We start from the raw sequence: 13,637 nt of genomic DNA, 5'->3' as shown, positions 1-13,637 counted from the left end.
TGTGCTCCAGTGTGTGCTCCATGTCAGACCATATGATGGAGATCCGATTAAAGAAAACACTACAGGCTGTTTGCATTATCAGTGAGCACGATCCGTCTCGTACAGAAAATACCCCTGTATAAACAGAAACATTCTTCAAAGTGAGCTTGATGTAGGATATTTTTCCATCCAGTAGCATGTTTCAATTATGTTTCGCCATTTCCACTTTTTGTGTACAAAGCTGTGTCATGGGTTTCACATAATAAGTCATATGCCATCCTCCTATTGGTGGCTTTTACATGAATGTCATAGTGGCAATCACACTATGACATTTTAATCAAAAACTTTTGACACTACCAGAACTTTCTCATTGGCCATCTTTGGTCACAATGGCACTAAATCAGCTGTCGGTAAATGTCAAATTATGTGTTCTAAGACCTCTGATCTCAACTCACAATCAAATAATCATTTTACAAAGTGTTATATTTGTCTCTGACAAAATCATACAGAATAAACCCAGCTTAAATCCTATTGCTCCATCAGTGCTAGTACCAGATCTTGAATTGCCCATTTGATTTTAATGAAATTGGAACCGCTCCACTGCTAATATAAGACCTTGTAATCCTGCACTAACACACACTTTAAATTCTATTGTAATTGCCAAACACAGGTCTGCTCAAATATAGACATTCACTGTTCCATAGGCAAGGACATCGAAAAGAGGATTTTCTCCTAATGGGACTCTCAAGAAAGCTGAATATTTTTAATACAGGTGTTCAGGAGAGGACACAGACTGCTGCTATACTGAGGATTAACTAGCATATTCCTCAATTATATGGTAGTCATTTCTCCAGGAGAGTGGGATTTTTTGTAAAGGAAATTACGTTTATTATAATATAATGAAAGTCATATTTAAAAGGCCTAACTTGCCAAAACAACTGGAAGAGCTTTTTGATGATTTAAATAAAGGAAGTCTGTCTGAATATCTTGTAAGCTGTTTTTCTGAATGTTGCTATAATCAGTCCTCATGAGATATCCAAAACAACACTTTCTAATTCCTTTATAGAATTTATAAAGCTGCCAAACAAGACAAGTCAATGAAAACAATTACAAGACACTTAGTGACAAGACATTCTCAGAGGATGGTCAGTATTACAAGATGCATGGGATCTCTTTATGATATTTAGTGCCACTCATACAAACCAATATCTAAAAAGAGCTCTGAGGATGGTGGACTGTCAATTCCGTACTCCATTTTCATTGAACTTGCAACTAAGTTTCATTGAACTTGCATACAGCAAGTTCAATGAAAGACAGTGATGCTATAGGCTGTAATTTCTGAGACCCCATTGGTTCAACACACAATGTGTCCCTGCAGCCTGAAAGCAGCCACATTCATCAACAGCCTCCATGTTAACAAAGATTCCTCACACTGGCAGAGGCTTGCTGGCAGAACACAGCCACCTTTTATTACCATCATAATTAATGACCCGCAGTGGAGTACCTCTGAAAAGCAGCTTTTGAAGCCTGTCTCCTTATAAAGGAATTAGAGAGTCAAAATGACAGCCAAAAAGAACTCAATTAATAATAAAATATGCCCAGCGCTGGGAAAACATGACAAGCAGGGCAGAACATTGCATTTGGCATCATATGAATTCATCAGTCAAACACTGCGACATGTTAGATAAACAAGTGCGTGATTCATGTCTGCAGCCTGATGGCTCTGATGGGACATGTGATGAAATTAGAAGGCTATGGAAGCTGCTATCAGCATGCTCAAGGATAAACAATAACAGCTCGCATGCGCAAGGGGCCAAGGGAGAAAAAACACAGCAAACCATTGAGCAGCTTTGTCTGATAATTTGTACTTCACAATCTCTTAGTCATTGTGTACTATTAGTGCAACAAATGACTCAAACCTTTCATTCAGAATCAACCGTTTTCACAATAAACACAGCTATAGGTTTTTCTGTCTTGGACAAAGGAATGATTGAAAAAGTAGACCCCACAGCTCAGAAAGGTTCTACTCAACATACATCCTCATTCAATGCCATTTTTGCATTCCACTAGTCAGTGAGTAGGGCTGAAAGGTGAGTTTATGTCATATTTGTAAATGTTATAATTATTATTGCTAATACTAGCTAGATGAGATGACAGAATATTTCAGAAAATCTCTTTGAGTGCAGTCAACCTAGACTATTCAGAAATGTTTTCTATCTTTAAACCAATGGCCAAACAATTCTTATTCCACAACCTGTTAAACTATTCTGGACTGTGCATATGACAGATAAATATGACAAACCAAATGAATGATGGCGAAAGTAAATGGAAAACAATAGCAGGGTAAGAATAATGTAAGCTGGACTTGAAGATACTCAAAACCAACATACTTGTCGTATGTTGAATCCCAGTTTTGTACCCAATATTCCCTATAAGAACAAAGCAGATTAAAAAAAGCTAATAGCAAAATGGTAACAAATCTAAACCCACACATAATGGTTGGCATTAGTTTGCAGTAATATGTGTCAATCTTCCTTGCAGGAGGCTGATTTCTCTCAGGCCTCATGCTGGGCTTCTGAGCTCCTCTGCTCTCTCATGCAAGAGTGATTCTGCTCACTCTCCCCCTTTCATGTTTAGTTTACAAAGTCCAATTTTCAGCTAATATGAAGGTCATGACAGAGGCCACACAGGTCTTGGTAAGACATAATATCAACAGAATTGTAAATATAGGCTTTATGGAGCACCAAGCATGGAGGCGGGGTTAAGGTGAGGGAAATTTCCATTGAGCACACAAGGCACAGACACACAATCTGAGCGGATGAAATAGATTTTTCATTCCAGTGTGTCACATTAGATTTTCAGTGGTGCTGTGTGGCAGGTACATGTCATTAGTAACACGTTAGCACCATAATGAACCTTTTATTTATCTGCTGCTTTCTTCATGAATGCAAAGGAGCTGCTTCCAGCTGTGCCTATGAGCTGTGTTATAAGAGCAAAGGGGAGGAGAAGAGAGAAGTCCAGAAAGTTATGGGACTGGTGAGACATCTCTAGAATTTTGGTATTTGAGATGTTGTTTCCATTGTTCCATGATATAAAAATCATGACAATTAACCATTGATTATTATGGTAACTAGTGAATAAGCATAACTTTTAAATTTTATCTAAACCAATAAGAATACATTTTCTGATTTTCTTTTCTTGCCTACCTTAACCCCTAAAAGTCTTAAAGTATTGTTTGGTTATTCATCTTAAAGCATATTATTCAGCAAATATCATCAATCATATTTTGTAATTACAGTGAGACTTAGAGCAAAGTAAGTAGTTATGAATATGCGAGATGTATGGTTGAGTACAAAATCAAAAATATATGCTGCAATATTGGTATATTGTATCCTGGACACCATTAAAATAAATTGGCCCTCAGGGATCTATGTAGCATGGTCTGGGGGTCCGTATTTATTTATTTATTTATTTATTTATTTATTTATTTATTTATTCATTCATTCATTCATTCATTCATTTATATCATTTTGACAGTGGTGGAAATCTAACCATTATCAACGTTATCATATTTATTATTAAGTTTATTTATTATTATTATATTTATTATTAAGTTTTTTTTAGCTATTAGCCTGTTTGACTTGTCACTTGAACTGACTTGTGACTTGAACTGATTTTACAGAATCCAGAACCTCAATAACTCAAAAACTAGTCATAAATAATGTCAACTTGGATCTAACGTGTTCTGTTGGAGGAAAGTTAAGGAATAAAAAAAAACTCTATGGCTCTAATCAATACACAAAATATTACTGTACACATTTGTACACACACACATAATTAATCTAATATTTGAATAGTTCGATTATGTTCGTAAAATAAATATGTATGGAGGGGGTCTCTAACTGCGAAAAGTTTGAAAACTGCTTGTATAGAAACATGTAAATAAGTGTTAGTGAAAAAAACTGTTTTACCTGATTTTTACAGGATTTGTTTTTAAAAGTGTATACTAAATCCTTAAGAGAATATAGTGAACTGTTTATATACTGGCTATATCTATATAAAAAGCCACTTGTGTAGTTTTTAATGTCTCGTTTGAGCTCTGCAGCAGAGAGCTGTGCTCTCATCCTGCCGGTAGTGTCCCAGAGCAGTGTGAGCCAGTGGCTAAGCCTCCAGCAGGAGCAGACTGAATTCCTCCAGCTCCCAGCAGCCCTGCTCCTCACTCCTACTCTTTGTGGCTCACAGTGTGCAAGGGGGCAGAAGAATGCGGCCAAAGGCGGGCGGGGCCCGGAGCTGCTGCCTTGGACAACTTCAATGTTAATTTCCCTTTCATCTTGTGTGTGAAATTGGTGCTGGTGTGGCGCTGACCTCTGGCATTATGAGGTCAAGTGTTGAAATCTGATGTGTGCCTCTCAGACAGACTGGAATCACACTGACAGTGCTCAGAGATAGATGACGAGGAGGGCAGTCGGAGAAAGCAGGGTCACTTTACAAGTTCTCTCACAGTATTACTGAGGAAATGTGACTGGATTTCACAAATGGAAAAAATACACAACATCACTAAATAAGAGCATTGTGGTCAGTCATGAAAACTGAATTCACTACCAGATGAGCTTCCAGAGTGCAGGAATGATTCAATGCGAAAATGAACGTGAAAAATCTTTATTGTGTTTTCACCTTTAGTGTGCTTTAGCATGTTTTTGTATAAAGAAGCAAACCCATCAGCATGCATCCTCATATCATCCATAGTCTCTAACTTCTGAATTACATGCTTCTCCTGTGATGCTGTCCGCAATTCGCCACAACTTCCAAACTCAAACACACACGTTAGCATTTCTTCTAAATATATTCATAACTATAAACAAAGCAATAAATGCAAGTGAAGAGTGCAAGTAAAGAGAAAGGGAATGGGGGAGAAAGAAAAACATCAGAGCAGATCACTATTAGATATGATTTTCTAGATAAGGTTCGATAATTTGGCTTTTACAGATAACTCCAGACGCTGGCAGGCTGAACAGCGTCAATTTACTGTTTGTATTTTTCCTCATCTTTTTTATGTTTTTTTTTTTATCTTGCCTGTTGAAGGGCTTTTCATCTCTGCTGATTTTCACTCTCTTTTATTCCCAGAAGGTGAGATCACAATCCAGCAGAAGGCAAAGCGGCATGCTTTAAAGCAACGGGCAAAAAATACAAATATTTCAAAATATATTTCATGGTAATTATGTCAAGTTTCATGGCCTGAGCAGTGCACTGAGGCACCGCCTAGATGCCTTAATTTGTATAGAAATTGTAATCATTTGTTCATTTCAAGGTGAAAATTGCATTTTTTAATTTAAATTGTATCCTGCGTGATAGGCCATTATCTAGCAAAATTGTCTCTGTGTATTAGAGTCTATGCCCAGGCGTCACGCATGTTAGGAGCTGACTGGTTTTCAAAAGAAGACTTTTATGCGTGTATCTCCTCATAAAAATGCACTAAGGCTTGTGCATTATTCAGCGTTGCAGGTCATTTCCATTTTTTGCTATTAACATGAATTAGTCTGGAAGCTGAGCAGTTTTCTAAAGTAAACATACAAATAGCCTTCATGATTTATGTCAAACTCATGTCTTGGATCGACAAGCCCACCTTCAATTTCCCTCCTTTTCTCTCAGGTGAAATGGAAAGAGTGAATTATAAGATGCAGGACATGAAACGGCCAGCGAGAGAGAGAGGTTGAGGTCATTCATTCAAGTGTGGACTGCTCTCATGCAGGAGAGTGAGACTTTTCACTAGGGTGTATTGAGTGGTTTTGAGAGTGAGTAGCGTTAGCAAGACTTCCAGTTTGCTCACAGCTTAATTTTGAAGTGATGCTGGCGTGTGGAGATTAGAGACTGGGGGCAGGGAGGGGCACATGGAGGAGGCTGCCTACGGAATACCAGGGTTACTATGGAGGACTATAATCTTGTATTCCAGTGCCTGGAGACGGCAAATGAAAGGCTTGGCTTAAGAGGAAAAACTTCCTGAGAATTGAAGGGAGGAATAAAATTGTCTTAGACATATTGACATCGACTGTGAAAAAAAAAAACCTCCATTGTGTAAGAGTATAATGTGTCAGAAAAAAGGAATATATCTAACAATGGTTTTGGCTGAAAGGATACATTCTTTTTCAGTAACAATCTCCTACTAAGTAGTCTACTTACCAATCCAGGTTATTAGGCAATCATGCGATCTGTCGGTGTAAGCTGATTGTGGGAATGTAGAATCCCCTCAGTAGAGATCAGACAGGCAGGCTCAGGTACATAATGTATCCTGGAATAATTATGGGATTTAAGGAGATGTTAGGCTTTGTAAGTGCTTTCTTTGTGACATTTTCGAGTGGTTGACACAGCACAGTCTCTACAACACAATAGCCTTAGGCTCTGTTCGAGAGGAGGGGTGTCAGACTTCTTCAGACATGTTTTAATCAATTCATACCTTGTGGCATTTTTTCCCCTTGTAATGATAATGTTTTGGTGACCCAAAATACTAATTATTAACTAAACACCAGGCTTCAGAAATGCATTGAAATATTTTATGTATTCTTTTTTTTTATTACAATGATAATAATTACATCCATCAGTGATTATACACTTTTCACCTTTGCTTTTGCTTATTTTAAAAAGCAGTTTAGTTTTCTCCTCTTTTTATTATATATAATAAAAACAACAGTATTATTATTATTATTATTATTATTATTATTATACATAATTCATCATTTACATTTCTCATCACTCCAGAATTCTCATTGTATGTGAGTGTGTGTGTTTTGTTGTGAATATTTGTTCCGTCCTGTCTCCTGTTTTTTAATGAAAATTCTTAAACATATGAGAGAAAGAAATAACATTTTTTTTAAATGACACAACAGCTGTTTTCTTGATAGCAATATTGCTCATATGTGAAATGACTTTGTATGACAGCACAAAATGCCATGGACAGCTGAATCATAAAGAAGGAGTCCTCAGCTCAAAACCACATACCAGTGAGATTTCATCACTGCATGCAAATGCTGTAGGACGCACAGCTGGCTCCTGAATGACTGTTCATGATACATATTTTCCTGTAATTCTATTAATCACAAAAGGAATGTCTGTCTGTGGTGTTCAAGGTGTTTGAACAAGTAGTCATTGCATTGCTAACTCTTCAGGCTTGTGAGTCTCAGGCCATAAGCAGCACACATTGGCAAGTGTTCAGAGGCTTTGTGCCCAGGCGATGCCCTCGTGGTCAGGTCTGAGGCACATGGCCTGGGGCTACTGAACCATTACACAAGCCTTCTGTGAAGGCAGTGGCACTGAAGCATCTGTGTTGTGACACTGCTTTTAAGCTCTTCTTTATTCCCTCACAGCTCGGCTCAATTACTGCCAACTATTTTTAGTATCTTAAATCACTATGACTGTCAAGATGCACTTGACTTCAAATGCGCTGAAAAACACTGCATTGTGGAGACGGGGATTAAATCATGATTGCTGTTTGTAGTGAGATCAAACGGCAGTATGTATGTATGATACATGCCAATAGATATTTCACCCCTTGAAAATGACTGAATAGAAATATCAGTGATTAAAACATGTATGTAGGCTGTGTCAGCTCTGCATGTCCTCAGGAAAATATGTACTGGCATATCAGTATGGGAAATTAAAAGTAAAAAAAATTACCCAAAATCTTTGCTATTGTATTTTTACCCAAGACTATTGCTAATTTATTATTGGCTTATGAGAGCAACAGGACTGCAGAAGAATCCACAAAGAATTGCTTGTCCAGTTTTCAAAACTTTAATCAATAACAGTGCTACAGTAAAGACACCAACAGGCTGAATGTAGGAAAACCAGTACAAGTTCCCATTATGCTATTGTTTCATACAGCAGAATAAATTATGCCATGATAATATACATACATGCTGAACAGAAAGATAAAGCAAATTACAGTTGCTTAAGAAAGAACTATATAGGAATGTGATGGGGAAAAAAATGAAGCTAGAAAGAAATTTTGGAACTCAAATAGTGCTTTCAATATCCAAAAGGTAGACTGTGTTAGAAATGAGTGCTACACACTAAAAACTTTTTACACTCCTTCTTTATATTTTTTTTTTTTTTTTTTTTACAAAATATTTGAAGAGTTAAATGAAATGTTATCAGTCTTTAATGGCACATGGTCACGTGCCTGAGTGAGCTTGTCTTGTTTTCTGTTTGTCCTGCCAGCTACTTCCTGTTCTGACTGAATGGTGTATGTATACATCCAAACTGTGGAATGAGATGCCAAACAAGATAGGATGGAACATAGGTCCTGGAAAGCAGATAAACATTATTCTTGGCTCATCATGTATGGAGAGGTCTTTTTGTTAATGGAATGATTTGTGAAGAGTAAGACAGTCCATTATGGGGAGATGAAGTAAATTCAAATCACTAATTATTTATATGAAGCAAAATTACTTTCTTTACATTCTTTACATTACATACTTGATGCAGTTGAAACAAGAAATTTATCAAAAGAGGGGAAACAGAATGCAATATATTATAATGTATGCATTATAACTTCTGGTCACTCCACTTTCTGTTTCATACACAACAAATTCACCCTGTATAATTCCCTTTTATACTTTACTGTGGCCAATTATCAACAAGTGCTATGACATTAGTGTAGCTCAAATATATGTTTGTTATTGGAATATGCACCAATAGAATGCCTTTTCAAAGGCTATTACAAAATTATTATATCATTTAAATGTAGAATTGTGAAGTAATCCCTTTTGTAACATTTCATTTGTGAAGTATCAAGCCTGCATACAAAAAAAAAAGAAAGAAAAGGAAAGTGCAAGACATTTGTGGAATGCTAAATAATACACTGTATATAGTAGGTCCCATGACATTGTAAAGTAATGTTCTGGAATGTAGCACCTTGCATTAATAGAGACAAAAAAAAAAAAGAAAGAAAAAAAACTGACCTTACACAGCTTTTGAAAAGGAACATGGTTTTTGAACTATTCCACCTTACGTGTATAAGATCATAGTGGTAATATTTAAATGAAATGGGCTGGTTTTTCAATGATAACCTGGGTTTAATGCGTCAGCAATGCAAAGTTATCTTACTCCATTAAAAAAAAATACTGATAAATGTCTCTCTCTAAAACTTGCCCATAGTGTAGATCAAGGGGATGCTTTAGGACCGTTTTCATTTCTAACTGTTGTGGCTTTTCCCAGCGGATAATCCATGTGGGAACAAAGGGGCAAGGATTGGAAGCTCTTGGAGTCCTTATTGGCCAGACCTTCCCAGAAGACTCTGCTGAGCCAGACACCCCACTGACAGGTCCAGATCTCTCTGAACGTCGAACTTAGATTAAAAGGTTAAATAACCTGCACTGCGGGCAACCCGAACTGCTACCAGCCTCTCTTTGTATGGTGTGTTAGAAACTGGCTGAGAAACCAAAAAAGACAAATATAAGATGTAAACAAATTGTTCTAACAATAATAACTGCAACAGTAATAGAAACAACCACAATCATTATATCAAATATAAATGTAATACCATAATTTTAAATCCTATTAAACATTAACATGGTCCAAACCATGTCCGAATGGGACCGTGGCCTGCATGTTAACACTGACTGTTGTGATGCTTGCTTTCTCCTCCAAAATCCTGAAAAAGTCTCTTTGTGGAAATATTCACTTGGGGACGAGAAATGGGATGGACAAGGAGAGAGACGAGAAGCGGCACTATAGTGTCTGTTTATTAAATGGCTTTTGTATTCACTCAGCCATAGGTTAGGGGTCTAAGGCTGTCTATGAATTTCGCTACTTCTCTTTTCTCTCGCACAGCACAGTGGATGAAGGGATGCTGGTGAAAGAGAGAAGTGATGTTCCAGAGGAGGAGTCTGTCAATAGGCCTGGCCCGTCTCCACTTGTAGCAGTCCCAAGACAGCTGAATGCTCCCCGAGCTTCATCCTCCTTTGTGTGGACAAGCTGACGTTCTTAGCCAGGTAGTCTACGGCAGCTGCAGGGAAAAGCCAAACAAAACAAATCTCTTTAGGATATGAATTCTGATTCCATAAGGTGCCTTTGAGATGAACTTGAGTCCTAACATCTAGCAATTATTCAGAGCAGGATTATTCAGAGCATCTCTTGGCTACTAATATGCAGCTGATGGTTGTTTGGGGAAATAAATGAGCCACCTGTTCCCTCCTGTCATTCACTCCTGTCATACAGTGTTTTCCTCTGTGCATCTCTTATTATCTCTGTCATCTCTGCTTTCCGCACTCCACACTCCATCATCTAGCATCAGATCTGGACATACTGCTCATGCGGTAATACAGATCATCTTTACTTTCAGTGTCACCAGAGAAAAATGTATATGTATTCTCAAAGCAAGAAGATTTTGCCACTTCCTCTTAAGTGAACTGCTATGAAATTACAACCCCATGTTATTTACAGAGCGGGTAGCATTGCACAGCTCCAGAGTCTCTCCCTCCACGGTTTCCTCCGGGGTTTGATTCTGAGCTTGGCTTACTGTCTGTGTGGAGATCGTGTGCATGTGCACAAGGGTTTCTTCGGAGTTCTCCGGTTTCCTCTAACTTCCCAAAAACTATTGGTTTATTGGCCAGACTACATTGTCCCAAGGTGTGAATGAGTGTCTACATCATGCCCATTCATAGCTTGTTCCATGTCCATGATAGAGTAGTCACTGAAGATCAGTGAATGAATGAATGTTATTTACAGTCACATCAAGTTGATATGGATCAACAATTATGGAACTCCCATAATTCTCCGTAGCAAGTGCAACAAAGTAGAGAGGGGAGTGATTTCTGTCAGATAGATAACCTGATACACACAACCTGGTGTGACTAGCACAGCACTGGGGGGCATAGGCTCTTTGGGCTTATTCACAGATGGGCTTTGCTTGGAGATCTTTATCAGGATCATGTGTGAGGACTAACCTGCAAGCCCATCCAGGGTCAAAAGGTACAGAAAGTCTCTCCCACTACCTGGGACTGAAGCATTGATCTGGCTTACACTTCATACGGTTTCAATTTAACTGCACAAGCTAAAAACTTTAAAAGCATTGGGTTTGTGTAAAAAGGCAAAGGGAATAAGGCAGGAGGTCATGAGGACAAGCTAAGGGCAGCATGGGGATAAAACTAAGGAAATGCCAATTAACCCCTTCTACTACCCAGGCCTCCCTCGGTGCTTAACCCATATTCAAAGTGGAAATGGGTATTATTAAGTTAGCACAAGCCTGGGCTAGTGAGGACTTTCAATGTAATTAGTTACACAAAACTATATTAAAAAAAAAAAAAAACATAAGAAGAAAGTGGAGCAAATGTTATATTTATGAGCCTTTTAAGAAGTTTACACACAATAATTACTCAATCAAAGTGACATCTGTAATCACAAAGGCTATAAACCTGGACCAGAGGAAATAAAAAACAGCAGCTTTCATTATTAATGATCAAAAAACCCTCTCCCAGTTATGAGAATTAGCATGTTGGCATTATCTGCTGGCCTGTCAAGTGTGTCAGATGCGTGGCAGGTCCTTTGATATCACTGGCTGGAGGAGAAGGTAATTTTCACCTCTCCTGCTTCCTTTGTGGTGTGTAGCAGCAGCAGGGTGGGGCGGAGAGACGTTGGACGTTGCCAGGCATCTGTCAGTGTGACAGTAAGTGAGGTTTAACACACGCTAGCGTGTGTTAGCATGCGGAGAACTGAGCCTGTCATGAGCAGGCAGTGTGCACGGTAGCAGGCGCATACCTGTGGGTGGGCCAACTGTCCTTACTGCAGACGCTTAGCCTGACAGCTGGCAAAGTAATCACCAACGATTTAACTCTGTGCTCTCTCGCTCTCTTGTCGGAACCCTTTTGCTCTCTGTCATCCCAGGTTTACTCTTTAAATCTGCCTCAAATATACACTTTGTCTCACCTCTTCCTTGATGAAACGCTCTATCTGGCACTCCCAGTCATGCAGCACACAAGAAACACACTCATCTGCCTGCAGCATGCACCCTGTAAGCTTCCTTCTTCCCCAGTGCATTTTCATGAATCAGACAGGTGTTCTCTGAGACATGTTAAGCCCATCTTTGACATAACTTTTAAATTAAATTTTTAATCACTTTATTTATATTAGATAGATTTTGACCTCAGAGTAAGAGCTCATGCAAGAAGTTCATCCTTCAAGCAAGCCTGGAAAAAGGGGTTGTGTTTGTGTGTTTTCAATCATTATACATGGTTATGAGGATGAGGATAATATACATTACACAGGCATTTCAAAATAAATCTTTTACAGTTAGATTACTATAAAAGCAAAAGCAATACCCTGGGTCAATCGGACATCCACTACTAAAAACCAGATGACCGATTATGGGTTTGCGTGATGATGTACTCACTCTGGCCATACTGACTGTACTGGTAGCCAGCTGTGACGGGGTCCACACTGTAGCTGGTGGAGCTGTAGGTAGGAGGGCAGTAGGATTGAGATGAAGCCAGGCTTTCTGCCGTCTTGATGGGCTCTGAGCGCTGACTGCAGCTTCCTGAGATAGGGTTGGAAGCCTCAAGTCCGCTGTGCAAAGGCGAGATGGAGAAGTCGTGCTGCGGCTGAGGAGCCATGGCGCTTGGGTTGCTCAGGATGCTCATAACCTGCAGGAAATACAGATTTGGCTTACAATCAACAGAACCCCTTACTTCCAGCTATTCACTGGGTATTACAACAAGCTCACAAGGTACAAGGTCTCAGCATTGGTAAGGGTTAAGTGGAAGCGCAACAGCAGCCTTTCAGGGCATCCCGAGGGAGTGTTTAGTAGCTTGAAAACAGCTGTCAGAGTAAATAACACAAAGGGGTAAGATGGAGGATGGAGAGAAGGGAACAGAAAGAGAGGCAGTATATGCACAGTCCAGGTTTGTGTGACCTGAGGCTGACTGCATAACAAGCTCTGAGGGAGGGTTTAATCAGAGGCCTCCAGTCATCCCACAGCTTCAGACCTCATGAATGATTAAAATGTTTCAAATAATAGATGCTCACATTAGGCATCCCCAGAGACCAGTGCCAGCTTGGAATATTGGTCTCAGAGTACAGGCTATCATTTGGGTTTAACTTAATATTAGTCACCATTCAAATTGTACAGAGTTCTTCATTCTTGTTTTGTCCAACTGATCACAATTTTAACCTGACATCACTCCAAAACCACGGGGGAAAAATAAAGCCACAAGCATGTTTTCAAAATGTCAAGGGAACTTAGCTGGAAGGACTATGGGTAGAATAAATGGAGAAAAATGAATAAGGGAAGAGGAGAGAGATAGAAAGGCATGGGATGGGGGCAGGAAAGTGTACACACAGAGAGACAGAGACAGAGAATAGAGCTACTTGTAGAAGCTGCTCTGTCTGCCACATGCTCCCCATCCACAGGCCGACACAAAGCATCCTCCTGAACATCAGGTTCCCGTTGCGTCTCGCTACGCCCCACTGGCCTTTGGCCATCTCAGGCCCCAGCCTGCTAAACCAATTAGCCCTTCACAGGGCTGCAGAGAGCAAAACCAGGCCCACATGCACAGCTCTGACAACATCCATGGGCTATTTGCTAAAGGTCCATACAACCTGCAAGTTCATAAACTAATTTTGAAAACCCAGCCACTTCTGTGTGTTAGGCAAACCAGTGGGCATATGGA

The 13,637-nt window shown here is 39.3% G+C and overlaps 1 protein-coding gene across 5 annotated transcripts in view; it reads right to left on the bottom strand.

The window, feature by feature from the left end:
* Window positions 1–4,374: 4,374 nt before the first annotated feature.
* The window catches only part of pax7b (paired box 7b), a 48,711-nt gene continuing 39,448 nt past the window's right edge, over window positions 4,375–13,637 (bottom strand). Inside the window, exons 7-8 of one of the 5 annotated variants that reach the window (XM_034312039.2) lie at window positions 12,362–12,611; window positions 4,375–9,979 (exon numbers count right to left, since the gene is read on the bottom strand). In XM_034312039.2, the coding sequence (XP_034167930.1) occupies window positions 9,864–9,979; window positions 12,362–12,611 (366 nt within the window). In that variant the 3' untranslated portion in view covers window positions 4,375–9,863. The remainder of the gene's footprint in view (window positions 9,980–12,361; window positions 12,612–13,637) is intronic. The other 4 variants (XM_034312038.2, XM_034312037.2, XM_026921375.3 and 1 more) reach the window with 4 other exon arrangements.

This window comes from Pangasianodon hypophthalmus, chromosome 16 (genome assembly GCF_027358585.1).
Source record: "Pangasianodon hypophthalmus isolate fPanHyp1 chromosome 16, fPanHyp1.pri, whole genome shotgun sequence".
In the NCBI taxonomy this organism is placed as follows: Eukaryota; Metazoa; Chordata; class Actinopteri; order Siluriformes; family Pangasiidae; genus Pangasianodon; species Pangasianodon hypophthalmus.
The sequence above is the reverse complement of the archived record's forward strand: the minus strand, read 5'-3'. Positions and strand labels throughout refer to the sequence as shown.